This window comes from Struthio camelus, chromosome 6 (genome assembly GCF_040807025.1).
Source record: "Struthio camelus isolate bStrCam1 chromosome 6, bStrCam1.hap1, whole genome shotgun sequence".
Taxonomy (NCBI): domain Eukaryota; kingdom Metazoa; phylum Chordata; class Aves; order Struthioniformes; family Struthionidae; genus Struthio; species Struthio camelus.
In genome coordinates this window covers 3,668,194-3,685,989 of record NC_090947.1, presented here as the reverse complement: position 1 = coordinate 3,685,989, position 17,796 = coordinate 3,668,194, and the positions used below count along the sequence as shown (strand labels likewise).

The 17,796-nt window shown below is 40.3% G+C and overlaps 1 protein-coding gene across 11 annotated transcripts in view; it reads right to left on the bottom strand.

Annotated features, from left to right (window-relative positions):
- The window catches only part of AGAP1 (ArfGAP with GTPase domain, ankyrin repeat and PH domain 1), a 403,925-nt gene that overhangs the window by 219,704 nt on the left and 166,425 nt on the right, over positions 1–17,796 (bottom strand). For all 11 annotated transcript variants that reach the window (XM_068947772.1, XM_068947774.1, XM_068947773.1 and 8 more), the window contains exon 6: positions 16,201–16,335. In XM_068947772.1, coding sequence (XP_068803873.1) covers positions 16,201–16,335 — 135 coding nt within the window. The remainder of the gene's footprint in view (positions 1–16,200; positions 16,336–17,796) is intronic.

The window sequence follows — 17,796 nt, the reverse complement described above, 5'->3', positions numbered from 1 at the left end:
TCCTCTCTCTCCATCTTGGATTTGTAGGAAGTAGATAGTCTGCTAATCATATGAAGTTACAAGAAAAGAACAAATTGGACGGAAGAGAAGATAAAAATAAGAAGGCAGTTTAAGACCACACCGAACACGAGCTACCCGGTCCATCTTTCCGATGCTCTGGTAATGGTCACTTGGCCACGTGGAGGACTACTTAGTATTATTTAGCATTAAAATATGCAACCTTACTTTTGTCTGTTACAGCCAGGTATTACCTATTTAACCAATGAATACTGGTGATTTGGGATTTGTATTCTGTTGTGGTTTTGTATCAGTCTTCAAAACTGATTTTCTTCCAGTACCTACTTAAAATGATCAACATAGGTGGCCATGAAGTAGCACATCCAATACCTACTGCCATTAAGTAGTAGGCTCTCTTTTGTTTCCCAATTCCTCGTATAGGTGGAGCATCAGTAATGCATATACTTAATTGAAATCATCGTTCTGTGTGTTAAACTGAATTCTCATTTTTAGCCCCTTTCCCAACCACATAACACTTTCCCTGCAACTTTGTATGAGGTGAGCATACCTCATACGTTGTTTTGCCCCCAAATGCAACTTAAAACTAAAGAAACCATATAATTCAAGGAATACTTAAGTTCTGCAATGGTGGATTGAAATTCACGGTCAGCTATTTCTGTCTTGACCTGTCCTCCTGACGTATCTGGTTTACTTTCATATGGCAAGCTGAAGACTGCAAAACAGATGGTTCATGAGTAGAGGAGACATCTATGTTTGGATTGGAAGTGTCTGGGCATATCAGAAGGGCAGCAGAACAAACCCTAACAGCTCTCTTGGGATCTGTCAAAAATTTTACATTCCCATAGCTTTCCAACGTTCTAAAACGATCAAAGTGCCCGCAATACAGCACTATGTCCCCAAGTCACTTTATTTCCTCAGAAATTTGAGCAAAGACTACTACCTTCACCTTAAGTATGGACATTCTTCAAAATGTGAATATTTTTCCTCAAGAAACCAGATATAGTCTCTCATACAGATGATCAATAACTTCATGACCATCTTAATCATCATCAATTCATGTTGCACCTTCGGATAAAATGAGCTTGATTGCTTTTGAACACTACATATACACATCATTCATTTGTTCAGTAGCAGAATTTTTCAAAAAGAATTTGAGGTATACTTAAGACAGTCAAACTCCACTACGACAGTACGGATCCAGCTGCGCCCAAAGGAAATAATCTTCTGTATTAAATTGCATTACAACATAAGAACGTATAGAGCGTGCCAAACGTGCAAAAGCAAAGCAACAAAAAGGCAAATGCAGCTAAAGCAGCATTCAGAAGATGCATAAGCATTTCACCTGACCTGAAGCACAATTTATACACGATTCACCTTCTGGATAAAGAAACGCAGCAACATTCTTGCATTTTAAAGAAAAAAATTTTCTCAAAAGAAATCATTAAAGACCTTTAAGATCAAAAGAAATCATTTAAAGACCTAAATAAGGTTGAATAAAACTCCTTGGCTTGACAAGCTGGTTTGTCCCTTGAGACAACAAAATCCACCTCTGAGATACGCTTTCCTATTAGGAGAATATAACCTTTTGCCTTAAATCTGCTACTTTAATAGTTAAACTTATTGTTAATCAGATTGCTGCTAAACTCCTCAGTGAAATAAATCCCTTTCCAAAATGCTCTCCGCAAATCCAAAAGCAGAGAAGTAGTCCTCTATGCTAATGGCTAGATGCTGTATACGTTTTTGTGGCCTTTACGTGCATTTAGCTGTCATAAAAACCAGTAACCCGCCAGAGTAGAAGCATCATATAGCATTTAACATAAATCTCTCAAAACATATAAGCCTCCCTTTGCACTTTAATCATTGGCTAACAGTTACAATAAGATTGTATTAAAAATTTAAACTGCTCTACTTAATGCAATTTACCTTCAAAGGTCCATTTCCAGAGAATGAATTCGAATGATATAAACGTCGAACACTTGATCAGATTTATTGCACTGAAGAATATTTCTCTTGATACAGATCTGACGAGTGAAGGCTAATAGCTTTAGTTTTATTACTTTTTAAGCACTTAATGGGGAAATTTAGACATTTTCACAAGACTAAGCTTCAGCAAGAATGGTACATTCACAAAACGACAGCACAGAAGAAAGCTCTGCAATCTCTTTAGAGATGACCAGTCCCACAGTGTTATTAATGGAGAGATTAACATATTTATCCAGATAATTCTTCGCACAACACTTGGGCCCGTGTGCCTATGTTGACATGGAGAAAGGAAATAGAAAAAATAAGTAAGGGTCTACTGTGACCGACTGCAGCCAAGTTTGCCTACTGGATTGGGGCCAAAATGCACAATCCTCCTAGAAGATTTTTTTTGTTTGTTCATTTGGGAAAAAAAAGAGGGAGTTAAGATTTTAAAATAAGGACCAATGTGATACTACTACATGTACAAATTAATATGTTCCTAAAGGTGATTAGTGCCTACACAGTAGTTAACTGAGCATTGGCAAATCATACAAATTTGCAACCTCCCACCTTTCCATTCCAGTCCATGTTTTCCATAAACGAGAAAAATACTGTCCAAATACTACAAAGCAAATAGTTTTGCCTATCTATAAAGTTTAAAAAAAAAAAAACACACCCAAAACCCTGAAAGACAGCTGGGAGTCCTCAGATTTCAATTAATGTCTAGGTACTTATCCAATCAATCATCAAGCACTATAAATTTCCTATATTTCTCATTAGTTACACTATTGCGCGGCTTAAATATAAACATATCTTTGCGTGAGACTGCAAATTATGGTGCATAAGACACAAGCGACTGTATCAGTCATCAGCAGAGGCATAAATGATGAGAGCAAGTCAATTGTATATATGCTAAACTAGAGCTGATTTACACCTCACAATTTTTTTTTTGTACCAAAGCATCACCACCAGCAGCAACACACTCCATCTCCTGGAGTTTGCATGCATGACTTGGAAGCCGTAATGACCTGTCTCTGCTAATATTAACAAGTTTTATGCACAAAATGTGATTTTCTGCCAGAAAAAAAAAATTTATTCGGCAACTGCCAATTACGTTCCTTCGTTAAGCGCAGCCAGACAGGCATTTGTTTTTTGAAGCTCTAAGTTCAAAGCCGTTTGTGTGACTTGGCAAACTACCTTCAGCCTTTCGAAGTGACGTGCGGTGCAGTAAGGTGGTCCAGCAGTGCTCCAGGAGAGCAGCACCTCAGGCCCCTAGAAGTTGGGGATTCTATTATACTGGAACCTGTATTTGCACATGAACAAAAAAGTCACGCTGATTTTTCAATGTGATTCCAGCTTTACAGCAACTCTTTGGTTCTATCCCTTGCCCAGGGCAAACTTAATAAAAGCTCCTCCCGATGATTACCAGGTACTCTTAGTCGAAAGGAGATACCAGTGCCACAGAGACTGGCTGACAGAAGAGCACTGCTTAACTCTTCTCCAAGGAAAGTCATATAGTCACTCGTGTTCAAATCCCAAACCTGAAATAACATATTTCGAACATATTTCGTCTCGTTGACGTGACGTTCGCCGGACTACGAGCAGGGAACAGCGCACGGGAACCTTAATACTGAGCAAGTCGGTAGCAACCAAGAAAACGCGGCATGCTTATTTTCACACACAGGCTCTCAAAATGCTGTTTTAACTTCAGGGAGCAATCAGGTGACACCAATCAAGTTGGTTGGTATTTGTCCTCAAGAAGCATCCCAAAATACCTCCGACTTGGTGGCCACCAGTCTGAATGAGCAGCAGCAGAGGAAATAAAGTTGTTAAGTAATTCGCCTTTTTAAGACTGGTCAACCCATGGGCCACCTGAACAAAAAACTGAAATGAAGAGTAGCTTGCAGATCAAATCTGCTGCACAGTTAACGCTGGTACAAGATACGTTGCGAGTTTGCAACGGGAAAGAGCCACGGGTTGCACCTCCAGTAAGCATAAGCTTCCCGCTGCAACACCAGCGGCTTATCACTGCAAGCTACAGCACAACTGCTAATTTCAAAGTTAAATTACCTTAACAAAGTTAGAGAATTCCCTCCAATTATGGAAAATGGGAAAAACGAAACGCATCTCCCTGCCCAGCGATGCAATAGCAGTTGCTGGCTCTTTCTGAGCATAGGAAGGAATTGGGGAAAACTAATTCCCACAGTCATTCTGCCTTACTACACACACCACCCCTCTACATTTGTGCAGGCTTTTAAACTCTGAATACACATGTGCTAATCCCAGAGAAGCAAGCGGCTCCAATAGGATTTGCATATGCATACGGCTTAGTTGCAAAGGAGCGATTTGCAATGCATTTCAGAAGCCGCTTTTGAAGAACAATTTTTCTAATAATAAACTTTGATGTTTTAAACGTGTTTTTTTTAACGCAACAGAAAACATTACAAAAGGATTAGGTTTATTATGCACATTTTAAATGTTTGATAGCTCAGACATAAAAGGAGCCCTTTACTATAAGAGGAAAAGTGCGCTAGTCTCTTTAATAAATGCTACTGAACACACTGCAAATACCCACAAGCAGGCAAAAGTTCTAGAAACCAGAATCATATTAAGGTAAATACTAGTGTTTTGAGAGAGCTTTTTGTTTATTTTACATCTGAGATGAAAGCTTCAGAGTGCAGTATGCTAGAAAAAAAAATACACAGGAGCAACAATTGCTCTTTGAAATCTCAGCAGAGAGTATACATAAAACACCAAGGCATGATGCACCTTCAGCAGCGAGTGCACCATGGCCTCTTCCCAAGTTGAAGTCCAACTTTCTCATAAAACTCCTCAGACTTACTACTTTGTTCTGGAAGCCTTGACTTCCTACGCTGAGCCCAGGTTTTATTCCCGGTTTTCTTAATAGCGCCCTGGTGATGCCCAGAGCAGCCTGGCTTTACTCTTGCAAACAATCCGTTTTATAGGGAGAAGGGGAAGAGGATTTTTCCTTACATCTGTCCGGAGACAAAATACTCGGCAGGTTGCTCTTATTCTTCGATTCATCACTACTAAGCCAGTAAAATCATTCTGTGCTAACAAATTTAAAGTTAAATCCACAAAAGGCAATTAAAACCAATGATCAAGGGAAGACGTATTAGGGATAATTAAAGAGATAAAGCTTTAGTCGTTTCACACTGCCCTCTATTTCAGAGCTTGTTGGACAAGCCGTGTAACGAATACGGGTTACCGGTCAACAGATGCGGTGCTAAGACATTTTCTTAAGAATCGCTAAGGAAAAATCTAATCAAAACGCAGGTTAAGTGATGATAGCCCAACATAGAGCGTGGCAGCATATAGCAAGAACAGCAACAAAGAACTGTGCATGGGATAGTCTGTCTCCCCAAAATACAACAAACAAGCCTCAGTTTCAATAGGCCTCTGCGAAACGAGAGAGACGTAAGTAAGAAAAAGGTACTCACTGTGATTAAAAACAAGAAAAAAAAACTTCCACTTTAAGGAGCCTAGGCTCTGGTGAAGCCCTTTTTGGCCCTTCCCTAACCTCCTGGTCAGCTCAACCACCCTCTGTTACAGCATCATTAGCCCCGCTTTTGCAGTCCCTAAAGAATCTTGCTAATAGCTATTACAAAAAGATACATGTTTTTTCTTAATCCTAGCATTTGGATAGGTCCCCTGCAATCGAGTGCCTCAAAGCAGCAGTGCTGTTACCCAGTCACTCAGGAAGCAAAGGTATGCAATCAGTTTGCTGTGCTGGTCACTTTGCTCGGAAAACATTGCAGAAACTATCATTGCTCTTTTCAACTTCTGCCGCCACTTCTACCAGGCGTGCGGCATTAGGAAATTTAACGGGGGAAGGTTTTTCATAATCTAACCTCTGCCAACCTGACAGGACATCTCTCTTATTTCCATTCTGTATTTTCTTCTCCTCTATTGAGGATGAAGCTCTGGAAGGTGCAAGATTTTCCCAAGGTGCTAACCCAACAGCAACCCAAACATGTAACGTGGACTGTAAAATGACAAGACAAAAATAGGTTAGAAACAGGTAACCATAAAAAATGTAAAGCGTATGTCAGTATTATATCCGTAACAGCCATTTAGCCAGAGAAGCTTATACTAGATATCCCTACAAAACAGAAAACAACCTGCATCCTTGGAAAAAGAACAGTCACGTTCTCTCAGAACAGTGCACAGTTGTACATTCGCAACCAGAACTAAAATTTAATTGATGGCTGGGCTATAGATACCACTGACACACGGATGCTCAATAGTATTTTTTAAACCTTCAACAAAGGACGAATTAATATGGTGCGAAAATGACAAAAAAAATCACAGTTTATTCATGGCACTGAACGCATAAGCAAACAAGGCAGAAAATATCCAGAAACAAAACCTCAAAGTTTGCAATATTAGCTGTAGAAAAGGTAGAGCCTAAATCAGGAACGATCAGACTCCCTCTTCCGTCATTTGCTCTCACTTCAGTTTTTGGTGTTAATGGAAAAATAACTTATTTGTTTGCAAGAGGCTGCACAAATGCACTTATCCCATTTCATATCTCCAAGGCAATTTACATGATCGTATAAAACACACTGCTTATGCCTCTCGGCCTCAGGTCTATCTCCACTAAAAAGCAATTGACCACCAAACAACCATTATTCCTCCTGCCCCAGGATTTCTTTTCAAGTTTGCATCAAGGGCTGTAAACCTACTGGACCAAGCCTAAACCTTCAGTAAGGGAAAGCATCTTCTTTCATGTTTTGATGCAATTTATCCACATTCTCCTTTCCATTTAGCATGAAAAAAAAAAAATATCAGGTGCTGAAATTAGTCCTTCATTTATTCTACTTTTCAGAAAACTCATCTACTCCATAACATCAGCTGTTTTCAACACACAACCATGCAAATAATACTCTTACCATACCTAAAATCCTAAAGCCGCCTGGAACTATTAGCGATGCAGCATCCAGGTCCGCTATGTAAATCAGAGTAGTTACTAAAAGATAAGCCCTGGACTACACCTCCTGTTCCCACCACTTAATGCCCAGAATCGAGAAGACAAACACACACAGTTACGTTGTCAGAAGATCTCTCTCTGCTTTCCTCTGGCTCGCTTTTGAATCCACGGGCTGACTTCAGCAAAACCCGATGGAGCAGTAGAGTCTCAAAGATCCTGAAGTTTCTGCAGTTTTCATGAAGACAAGCAGCCAGGCAGAGGACTCGTGAAGAGTCCCGACAAGCAGGACAGCTGCAATACGAAATAACTGCCAAGCCTGAGGCAAACCACATACAGAAGAGACCTTGCAGGTCCCCAAGCACAAAAGAAAAAGGCTCCAACCACAGTGTACAAGAATGTGTGAACTCAAGTCAATCAATCAGGAGATACAAATCCACGGGAAAGGAGCTTTCAGTAGCTGCTACAAGGCTCATACAGTTATTTGTCATTTTTCTAGACTAATCCTGCTGATGCTAACTACTTCCCAGGAGGAAAACTTCTTCATATTTTTGCTATTTCCTCCAGGAAGTGCCCAATTCCTGTAGCAGATTTTTGAAATGAGCTTTGTGACACTGGATAATCTTCTTCTACAAACTGAGGACCCTTCTAATCTAAATCTGATTTATGACACCACCATACCAGAATTCTTAGAGAACCTCCCATTTCAGGGCATGGGACAGAGATCATATTAAAATCAGTAAGTCCCAAGAGAAGCTTTGTACAGACAAAAACAGCCACTATAAAAAAACTGATGAAGTAAAATTCTTATTTCAGAGTTGCACAAACCAATTCTTCTCATTTATTACTGGTGCATAAAAATTGCGGGCAGTCTGAAGGAAGGATAAAGTTTAATACTAAGGTAACGTCAAGTTCGAAATAACACATACATGCATGAAAATTCCCAAAACACAAGCTGCAGTAGATTTATTTATACCATTTTTTCCACTGACTTTCTTCACTAAATCCCTTTAATCTTCTGATTCAGCCACACAAAGCTAAGAAATTTCTGTAAAGATAGTTAATAAAATATCTTAATACCTATTTAAACTTCTCTCTATCTTCCATGGCAATATGCAATAGGAAAAGTAAGAATACCACACTGTGCATTCAAAAGTAAAGAATTATTGGTTCTATGCTCATTTATCAGAAGTCCCCGGAAAGGCAAATGGTGAACCAGAAGAGCCAAGGACCTACCCCTGAGGGTGCACTTGAGGAAATGATGAACCTTGGAAAAGATGATTTTGTCAGCTGAACCCTAAAGTTCCACTTTCATGAAAGCTAAAGAGAGAAACTGGGGAGGGAGGGGGAATTGTTGCTTTTTTAAAATCAGGAAGCCTACAAGCCATGCTAAAGAATATGGCTGCCCCACAGGAGATGAAGGAAAATTAAAGCTTGGACACCTCATCAACACCTTAAATTTCACTGTCGTTCAAACAAAAAAAGAAGTTGTTTTTCTTCAAACTTGGTGTGTTGTCCATGCTTGGAGATAAAACCCATAGCACATATATCCTTAAAAAAATAACCGTCATCCAGGCTCTGACCTTCTGCGGGTTGTCCGACCTCATCCCCCCCCCCCACCCCCAATTCTTTTTCCATTGATTCCAAAGGTGAAAACATTGAAAATTTCACAGCATTAAAAAACTGTATATTTAAGAGGAGCGCAAGTTGAAAGCACATTCCTAAGTTAAGACATGGCTTGAATTTGATATCAAAATAACTAATGCAAGATGTTGTAGCGATCATATTCCTTTTCATATTTAATTCAGTAAGAAGCTCCGAAATTTCTTCGGATAACCTCAGCTCGCCTGACGATTCAGAGCACTAAGTCGCTGCTCCCACAGAACATGGAGCATGCTGTTATGCTATTAACAAGTCCCTCCGGCCAATTTATGAGCAGCGTTAACGGATTACAAAGCTAATTGCACCAAGCAGTCAGCCTGGAAGACATTGGCTGCAACAGGGGCCTCCAAGCACCGAGCTTTCAGAACAAGGGAAGGGGTTGGGGGTGAAAAAACATCAGGTCTCCGGCAAAGATAAAGACTGGCAGCATATTTTATTTTATTCATTCAATCGAAACCCAAACAGCAGCGCTTGCCAGCAGAAGGGGGCTGCGGGACTCGGTGGATATCCCTGGTCCTTGCAAGAGCAGAAAGGCATTAGCTGCTCCTCCGCTGCTGCCCGCCCCCCAACTCGGTGCTTCCCGAGGAGCTGCAACTTCTCCCCCCGCTTTCCGCTTCTGTGTACTGCTGATCCAGTAACTTCACATACTTTATGGAGTGTATCTTATTGCAGGTCTAAATGGTCTCTTAAAGCAGTGTATTAGTTTTATGTCTGTATCCTCAAAAGGAAAGCGGGGGGGATGGCGGAGAAAATGGTAGAAAAGCCAGTCTTGGCTACTGCTATATTGCCCCCTAGTGACCTCTCCTTCAAATACAAGGGACGTAAATCCCTCACCAGAAGCGACTGGACACAAAAGCAAGCCTCCCGATGGCAAAGCGTTTGCTATCGGAAGCAAATAGATGCAGCGCTTCAGCATACCAGGATGGCTAAAGGAAAACGAGGACAAAAATCTAATGCCAAGGGGTAACATTTTTCAAGAGCGCCACCTGTAAATACACAAATAAAACTTATTTTTACAGTGTGCCAATTCTACAGCTTGCCTTTAAGCGCACGCCAGGGCATAAGTGGCTTATTAAATACACTGTACCATTCACATAGCAGCAGCCGTAAAGCTTTTTGTAATGATATAAAGCCATTTTCTGCTTTGGGACAGGTGCCGGCTTGCCCACTGAATAAGCTTTTTTCCATAAATAGTAGGTGAGGAGCCTTCAGGTTAAACTACAACCTTAAAGACTGTTTAACAAAGAAGCAACAGGCAGTCAAGCGGGGAAGCTGCAAACACTGAGCACATCCACTCTCACAAATGTTTAACCTAGCGCCAGACATGAATCTCAAATACCGCACACAAACCAACAGCAGCTCTGTTTCGCCATGTTTTATTTACATAGCAACATTAAAGTGTTAATTTTACGTTCACTTAGATGCCAATGGGTTCCTAAAATGAGCAAGGTCTTAGGTTTTGCTGCTCCAGGCTAAACAGCAGGATTAACGACAAAAATATTGTCCCTTTTGTTACTCCTTTTTAAGGAAACAAGGAAAATAGCTGGACCAAACCAAGCCAAAAAGATTTGTTTCCTGGTATTGTTGTAGCACCGAGGGGGAAAAAAAAGAAATCAAAATTTTAAACAGGCTGATACAGTCCATCTTTGACTAGTCTAACTAATGAGTAATCAGAGCCGCATGTCACTTCAGACACTGCGCCATAGCCCCAGGCGCTCTCCCGAAAGGTCACAGCTGTATGTTACTGAAATCAAAGTAATTACAGAAGCCAGAGGACCTGCTCTCCAGCTCTGCATAGCACTTTGGGTCCACGTTGTGCCAGCCTTCGACTTCCAAACTGGAGATGCCTTAGGGCCATATCTAGCGTAAGAGTGAATATCGCCTCTTCCCAAAAATCTGTCAGCATAACAGGACTACGACTTTATTTTCTTCCTATTAGACTGATTAACATTTCTTAATGAAAATACCTCTATAAAAACTGACTTGATAATCCTGATAGCAAGTGACAGCTTTTCCCCTGCAATCTAGATATACAAGAATTAATTTGTCATCTTCCATGCTTTAATAGAGAAATTGAACTTCAAGGTTCCTCTTTTAAACACAGTTGGTCAACGTAACGTTGAGTAGGACTTGGAAATAAAATCGATTTCTGAGACATGCTTAGGCACAAAAGAGACACTCCCTTATAAAATACTAGCTTATTTTGCAGTATAATATGCAGAAAAAATTGCAAGAGCACAGCACTGGAGCCCAAGGTCCAAACGGTGATGCTGCAACGGCTTACTCTAGGCGCAGCGGTCTAGATCTGGCACAACAAACCTGAAACTCCTGCTTCAAAAAGGAAAGCTTCCTGCTTTCAATTTACAGATTTATTGCCATTTTGCGAGTTTTTAAATAAAAGTTCTTGTGTCACACCATGCTCACACACAACGTAACATGACAAGCTATGCTATTTGGAGATAGTCTTCTCCTTTGTTTAGGACATGGGTCAAAGTATTAAAAATCCCCAACCCAAAGCAGTTCATGCTTCATTTGTAAGACATGAAAGCTGTAGTGCTATCCACGGTATCTGGGACAGGTAAGTCGCATCCAAAGACTTTCATCAAACGGTAACAGGATCAGCTCTGATTTGTCTTAAGATACCTTAACAGTGAGGCTCTAAGCTTTGAAATTGAAGAAAACATTCGCTCCCCCACTCCCCCCCAGCCCCGCAAGGTTCACTAGTAACATACATATATACAAGAGTCAAAGCCAAAGCGTTCCATGTATTGCTACTACCTATGTAAGCCTGTCAGGCTTAGGAAAGCCCTCTGCCAAAATTAAGGCCCTGGAAAGTCACAGCACTATGACAACTATAAGCTGGGTTGGCAACATTTTGCTTTCCACAAGCACTACTACAGTAGTGAGCCGCAGTAACACGGGTATGTCCACGCTGACACTTTATGTAGAAAGATGCAACTATATTCCCCTTCTATCACTAAGAAGCATCCTCCCAAAATTAACTGCTAACTACAATAGCAGATTCAATACTCAGCTGAAATGGTAGAGTCAAAACCTTGCATTTCATACCCAGTGATGCAAGCTACACTGACGATAGGAGTTTCCTTTCTCAATGTTTGAGCGTTTGCTTTTACGCTGCAACCTAAGAGTTGCATAGCGCATAGTTAAGTGGGTCAGAGAAAAATCTGACCATAAAATCGGAAAAGGCATGCAATTATGAATACATTATGAACAAAAATAAAAGCAATTCTTATGCATTAATGGTACATCAAGCTAATTCAAGAGGGCTAAAATCATGAGAAAGGCATCCTGGGGCAGTACACAGTCATTACAATACTGTGCTGACAAGAAATATTAAAATAATCATTTCCAATGCCATTGATAAAAATCTATTTTGATAAGCGGGGGGGGGGGGGGGGGTAACCCCCTAATTCCTAATGAGGAAATCTGAAACAAAATCACATATTAGTATGACCTATTTTATTTTTAAAACTTTCTCGATTGCTCTCTCCAACAATCACCAGTTCCAGCTATCAAAAGCTAAAAATGAATCCTATCCTCCGTAGCTGAGCTCAGAACCTGGAATTTCTTTCAGAGTGAAACTCAGGGTCTGCTCCTGCCGCTCTGAGTTCGCACAGGAGACAAGCGGACAATGCCGAAGGTTAAAGTCACCCCCTCCTAAAACGTTCAAAATCCTGCTTCACTTTTAGAAGAAACAACTCACCAGCACATCACAGGATGTCTGAATGCTTACTGTGCTTAAGAAATCAAGAGGGCTATCAAGACTAAGAACTGTCCTGACCACTGCTGTTTACAAATCATGGTTTTAGGCTTCAAAAAACGATAAAGAACAATTACCTAGAAACTCATCATAGTTCATTAACTGTGCATGAGTTTTTATAAAAAATGTCTCTAGACAAAAAGGAAATATTATAAAAGCGTCCATGTTACAAAGTGTGAACATACTCTGTTACAACCAAGAGTGAACTCATCATCAACTCTAATGAAGCATTGTAAGCAATGCATTTGCATGCCATTAAATAATTAAGTATCATTTTTATAACATTAATCATTCAATTAAATTATTGCTAACCTTAATTGCAGCGAAAAGAGCAAATAAGGTATTATAGATAAAAGTCATGACAGATAGTCACTAACAGAGCTCCATGAGCGCTTGCAGGGGAAAGAAAGAAAGCTAAATTTCCACTGTACATCCAGACTAGGAGATTAAGACACCCTTCATTGAAATCTCCCCTTTCATCATCAGAAAGGTAGTCCCATATCATATTAAGACTGAAAGCTAGCTTCTTATTCTGTGTTTTCAAAAGAAAAACCAACAATAAGCTTGTTAGACAGAATCTTTTCTGTAAAAACTACTACTTGGTTGGTTAAAGAAAAGTCTACTATAACCAGGATTGATAAGCAGACAGAGTTAGGACAGCCTAAGTTTACAGACGGTTACAGATTTAGCATAACTTGACAATTTAAACTTTCTGAAAAAGGAAAGATATCGTGGGGGGAGAGGGAGTAACCAGACAACAAACTATATATACGTACACATATACGTCTGTGAGCATGTGTACACATACATATATACACACACACACACGTGTACGCATACAAATACATAAAAATCATTGTTGAGGCAAACCATTGCATAGCATTTGACTTGATTAAAATAGGACCTGTTGCTTGCAAAATGACCAAAACACGACCGAAACAAAGCCAACCATCTCCCCATTGCATCCACTACAATATCCACACGTTTTCAAAAAAAAAAACACTAGAGCAATCAACATCGCTCTAAAAATCTAAGAGGAGTGAACGGTTCTTCAAAGCGACAAGCCAGCAAGAATAGGGGTGCTTGGACAGCAGACTGAAATGCTCTAACAGAAATAGCAAAGCAAGCGCTTGGGAATATTTATATACCGGCCTTAACCTATCCTCTAACATAAAGTGATTAAATCCTATACCTAAAGCCAAGAACAGATATCCATCCAGCTGCAAGCAGACTCTACAAAGAATTTCAAAACCCACAAAATGGTCTTAATGGGTACAGCGGCTCCAGGTCTTACATGCAGCTACATTTCCGGGAAACTATGTGCCGGCATTGTCGGCCAAAGTTTTTAAACGGTATGTTTTCTTCCCTCTGTTACAAACAATTAAAAAAAAAAAACACACACGCTCTTATCCATTCACTTGCTAATGAACATTTTATATGCAATGATTGGTCTGTACCTCCATATCAAGCTTATGAAAAACACAGTTATTTTATGAAGGCTGCTAGCGCTGACTCATGGTCTCGCCAAAATAACATAACGGGTAAGAAATGGTTAAGGGCATCTCTTAACCTATCCTCCTCCCCTCACTGTTTTTTTTTTTTTTTGGACAATATTTACATCAAAAAGTGGCCTTTAAAGTCAGATTAGGCTTCTGTCAACATGAGATAATGGCTCTGGAAAAGTACCTAAAGGCAGAGAGAAGTTATTAACCCATACCGAAAGATAGGGGAAGGCTGAGCAGGCAGTCACTCAGGATCCGCATCAGAAAACCAAGCATTCAACCTGTTCTTTGGCAAAAATGAGAAAAAGTAAAGTGATTCTCATTAGTCAAAAGGTTTGCAAAGCCTTTGTGGCCATTAAAACAACTGGGTCGCAGTTGGTCTCCCAGCTGCCAGGCTTCTCGCCAGCCTCAGAGCCAGGGCACAGCTGTGGCCGGTGCCAAGGGACAAGTGGCAGCACACATCTCCCCATAGGTCAGTCTGCTGAGGGGCATTAAAAGGTGGTATTTTGCATTCCAGCAAGTGGCCTTTTTCTAAAGGAAAGCTGGCTTAAATAATTTGCTTCGAAAGTCTGCTTTGCTACCCCTCCCCTTTCAAAGGGGTGCAGTTTTATTAAGCTACACAATCCCTCTGATGGAGCCACTAAAAATTGGTAAAACTACATTCAAACTCAACTGCTCGAGTTGCCCAGACCAAAGCCCTTTAACCAGTTATTCACCATCAGCAACTTGTACTATTCATTCATATCCCCTCACTTAACAGGGCTAGGAAGGCACCTTGCTTCCTACCAAAGTAAACGGCAAAAACTATTAGGAATTGGATTTGCTCCCAGATATGCCTGGCAATAGTAAAACATTTATACAGTAGCGTTCCTAATCCTATTAGCTAGTAAATAATAAGTAGGTGGTTGACTGCCATATAGGCAAAACACAACCTCGCTACTACTAAAATGCTTGATGGTTGTCAGCTCCTTCTACTTACTACTGCCATTGAGTAGAGACACAAAAAAGCTCTGGAGTTTTTCCACAGTTCCTTTTTTACAGCTCCTCTCTCTCAAAAGCTCCTTAAGAGAGGATAAAAAGGGTGGACTGTGCAAAGATCCACAATCGCTAACACTTGGAATACTTACTGATTACCAGTTATAGCTACATTTTTCAATATTAAACATGCTGACAACAAATCCTGGACAGTTCATTGAAACTTATATTCAGCACAGAAAATTTAGCAAGTGAAAACTCTGATTCTCACGTGCAACTAGCTCAAGAGAAAGCAATGAGCAAATTATAAGATAGGGTGTTAAAACAGTTTTATCTGAAATGGATGGGAAGCAACACTCATATTTGGATTTAAATCTAATGCAGCACAGTTTACCTCAGCGTTTCCCATTTAAAAGTTAGAAGAGTTTGTCTTTTTTTTTTTTTAAAGCAGTCTTTCATACACATCTCAGACACATATTGATATAATACTATCTTGTGCAATCTCAAACAGCACATCTTGGGAAAGAAAAGCTGGCAATGAGAAGACAAACCTAAAGAGTTTTGAGGAACAGTTCAATATAATTAAGGTTTTTACACGCAGAACAATTGCTGCTGAAAAGAGTTGGCAGGCTCAGATACCGCACAGGGCTGCTGATTTCCACTAGAGGGTGCACAAAGACCAGCTTCACACAGCAAAGCCGGGGCAAAGGTAGCATCTCCAGCTCTTCCAAGATGGAACTGTCCAAAAAGAAGTTTTGCCGTCCTTTTTAAGGCAGTATGCAGTGAACACCAAAATTTCCCACAAGGTAAACCACAGCACCGCTGATAATCATGTTTTAAATCACTTCTAAGCAGCCACTTTCTTCTTAATGCCTCAACAACACTGTACACTTCTGATGCTACGTGGATGCCACAAGTTACTTCTCTTGATTCTGCTCGTATCAATTTTCTCCATCTATTTATTCTCAGTCTCTCGACTTCTCCATGACTATGAAGCAAGATTTGAAGTAAGACCAAAAATGTTTTTAAACCAAAACAAACAAAAAGGAGCTTAAGAAGCTTAAGACTACACATACTGGTAGAGAGCGCAATATTGTGCAAGTGCCATGTTCAAAATAACAAGGGCTTTAACTCACTTAAGAGATGGTAACAGATTAAAACCCTAAAAAAAAATACATACATACATATATATATACATATATATACACACACACTTTAAACTAAACATTAATGAATCCTAATAAAAGAAGTAACTACCTGACCAATCAGACTGATACTGGTTGTTATTTAAAATAAAACACCACCAGCTACAGTACTTTGTGACGTGCAGGATGAAAAAAAGTAGTCTTTACCATCTTGGAAGACTCTCTCCACGTTGAGTCCGTAAGTAGCACAGGTTTCATAGTAAGTGCATCTCTTGAGATCATTGGATAACTTCCTCGCCCTGGCATCATCTATGACACGTGGATTGCTAGAACTTATAGCATCTAGAGCAAAAGGAGAAGAAAAAGAAGAAAAATACATAGTTTAAAAACAACATCTTAGAATTACAAATACCCAAACAGTGAATTTAAGTACAACCTATGAGATTTTTAGAATTTTTAGAAAAATAACAGAGGAAATGGTGAGCACCACTCCAATTTTACACTTGGTTATAAAATCACCTGTAGGCTGACTGATTCTTAAAAAAAAAAAAAAAAAAGTTTTTAGGTTACCTTAAAATATATTTAGGTCACCAGCTGCAAAACATACATAATGATACGAAAGAACATAAACCTTGAAATAAAACTGCTTCACAGGTTTTCGGTTCATTTTCTCTGCATTTGACCTAGCCACGAGCACCAACTACCTCATAGCTAGGCAGAGCTGGAAGCCAAGAACTAAGCTTTCCTAAGCCTCAATAGACTGATGTACAGTGTGTCTGCTGTGTGTAAGTGCATGCTACGCAGTTTAACCAGGCACAAGCGAACCCAAGTATCGAACGAAATCGACGTTGCTCATATAGGCACAATTCACAAGTTGTGCTGCTGACCTGACTTCCAAGTCACAACCAAGACTGAATCCAGGAAACTCGCTGCAAACATCTTCTAACAGCTCTCAAATCTTGGTATGAGGGCATTGATCAAACACTGGGCATGCATACTACAAAGACAATTAAAAAAAAAAAACACACACACACATTTTCTAAACAAAACAGTACTTCATACTTCTCGGCAAGTGCTACTTTTCAGGCATCCCTTTATCTACAATTTCTAGAGTTTATCTGCAAGAGCTGAAAAAATAAACCTGTTCGTTTCTCAGCTCCAAGGAAAAACACCAAGACTCTTGCTTTACCACTTGCACATGTTTCTCTTTCACCCCATACACAGAGATCAAGTTTGACAGAAAACCTGTTCAGCAGAAAAATCGAATCGCCGCAGCTACCTCTCTCAGTGACTGAGCGCAGCTCATGTTACCCACCTCTTCCCACCGTTACCCTGCTCAGCGCTCTCCGGTCAAAGAAACGCTAAGACATATAAGAGACGAGCTTCCTTCCTACTACCCTCCGCCAGCGAACAACTGCACACAGGTTATACTGACTGCCCCGTTATAAAGCAGTAATGCTACAAACAAATCTTGAGCAGTAATCTTCTTTTTGCCCCAGTATTCTGGTAATCAATGAGCACTGGCAGAAAAGCTTTGGGAGGAGACAGCAGGACAAGCCATGCTGCAACGCTCACCAGCTCCGACCTAGCCCCCGCGACGGGCCAAGATCGCTGGCATTTCAAATGGCTTGGAAACAGTTCCTAACAGTCTTTTCATTTCCCCGGTGGCAAAAACAATCGTTCTTGGGAAAGAAAACACCTCTCTCGAATGTGAGTGTTGAGTCAGCGACTAACGCAATACTAGACTTGAGACTCAATTCTGAGAGCTGCCACGGCCGTGCATCAGCTGATGTTATTGCCACA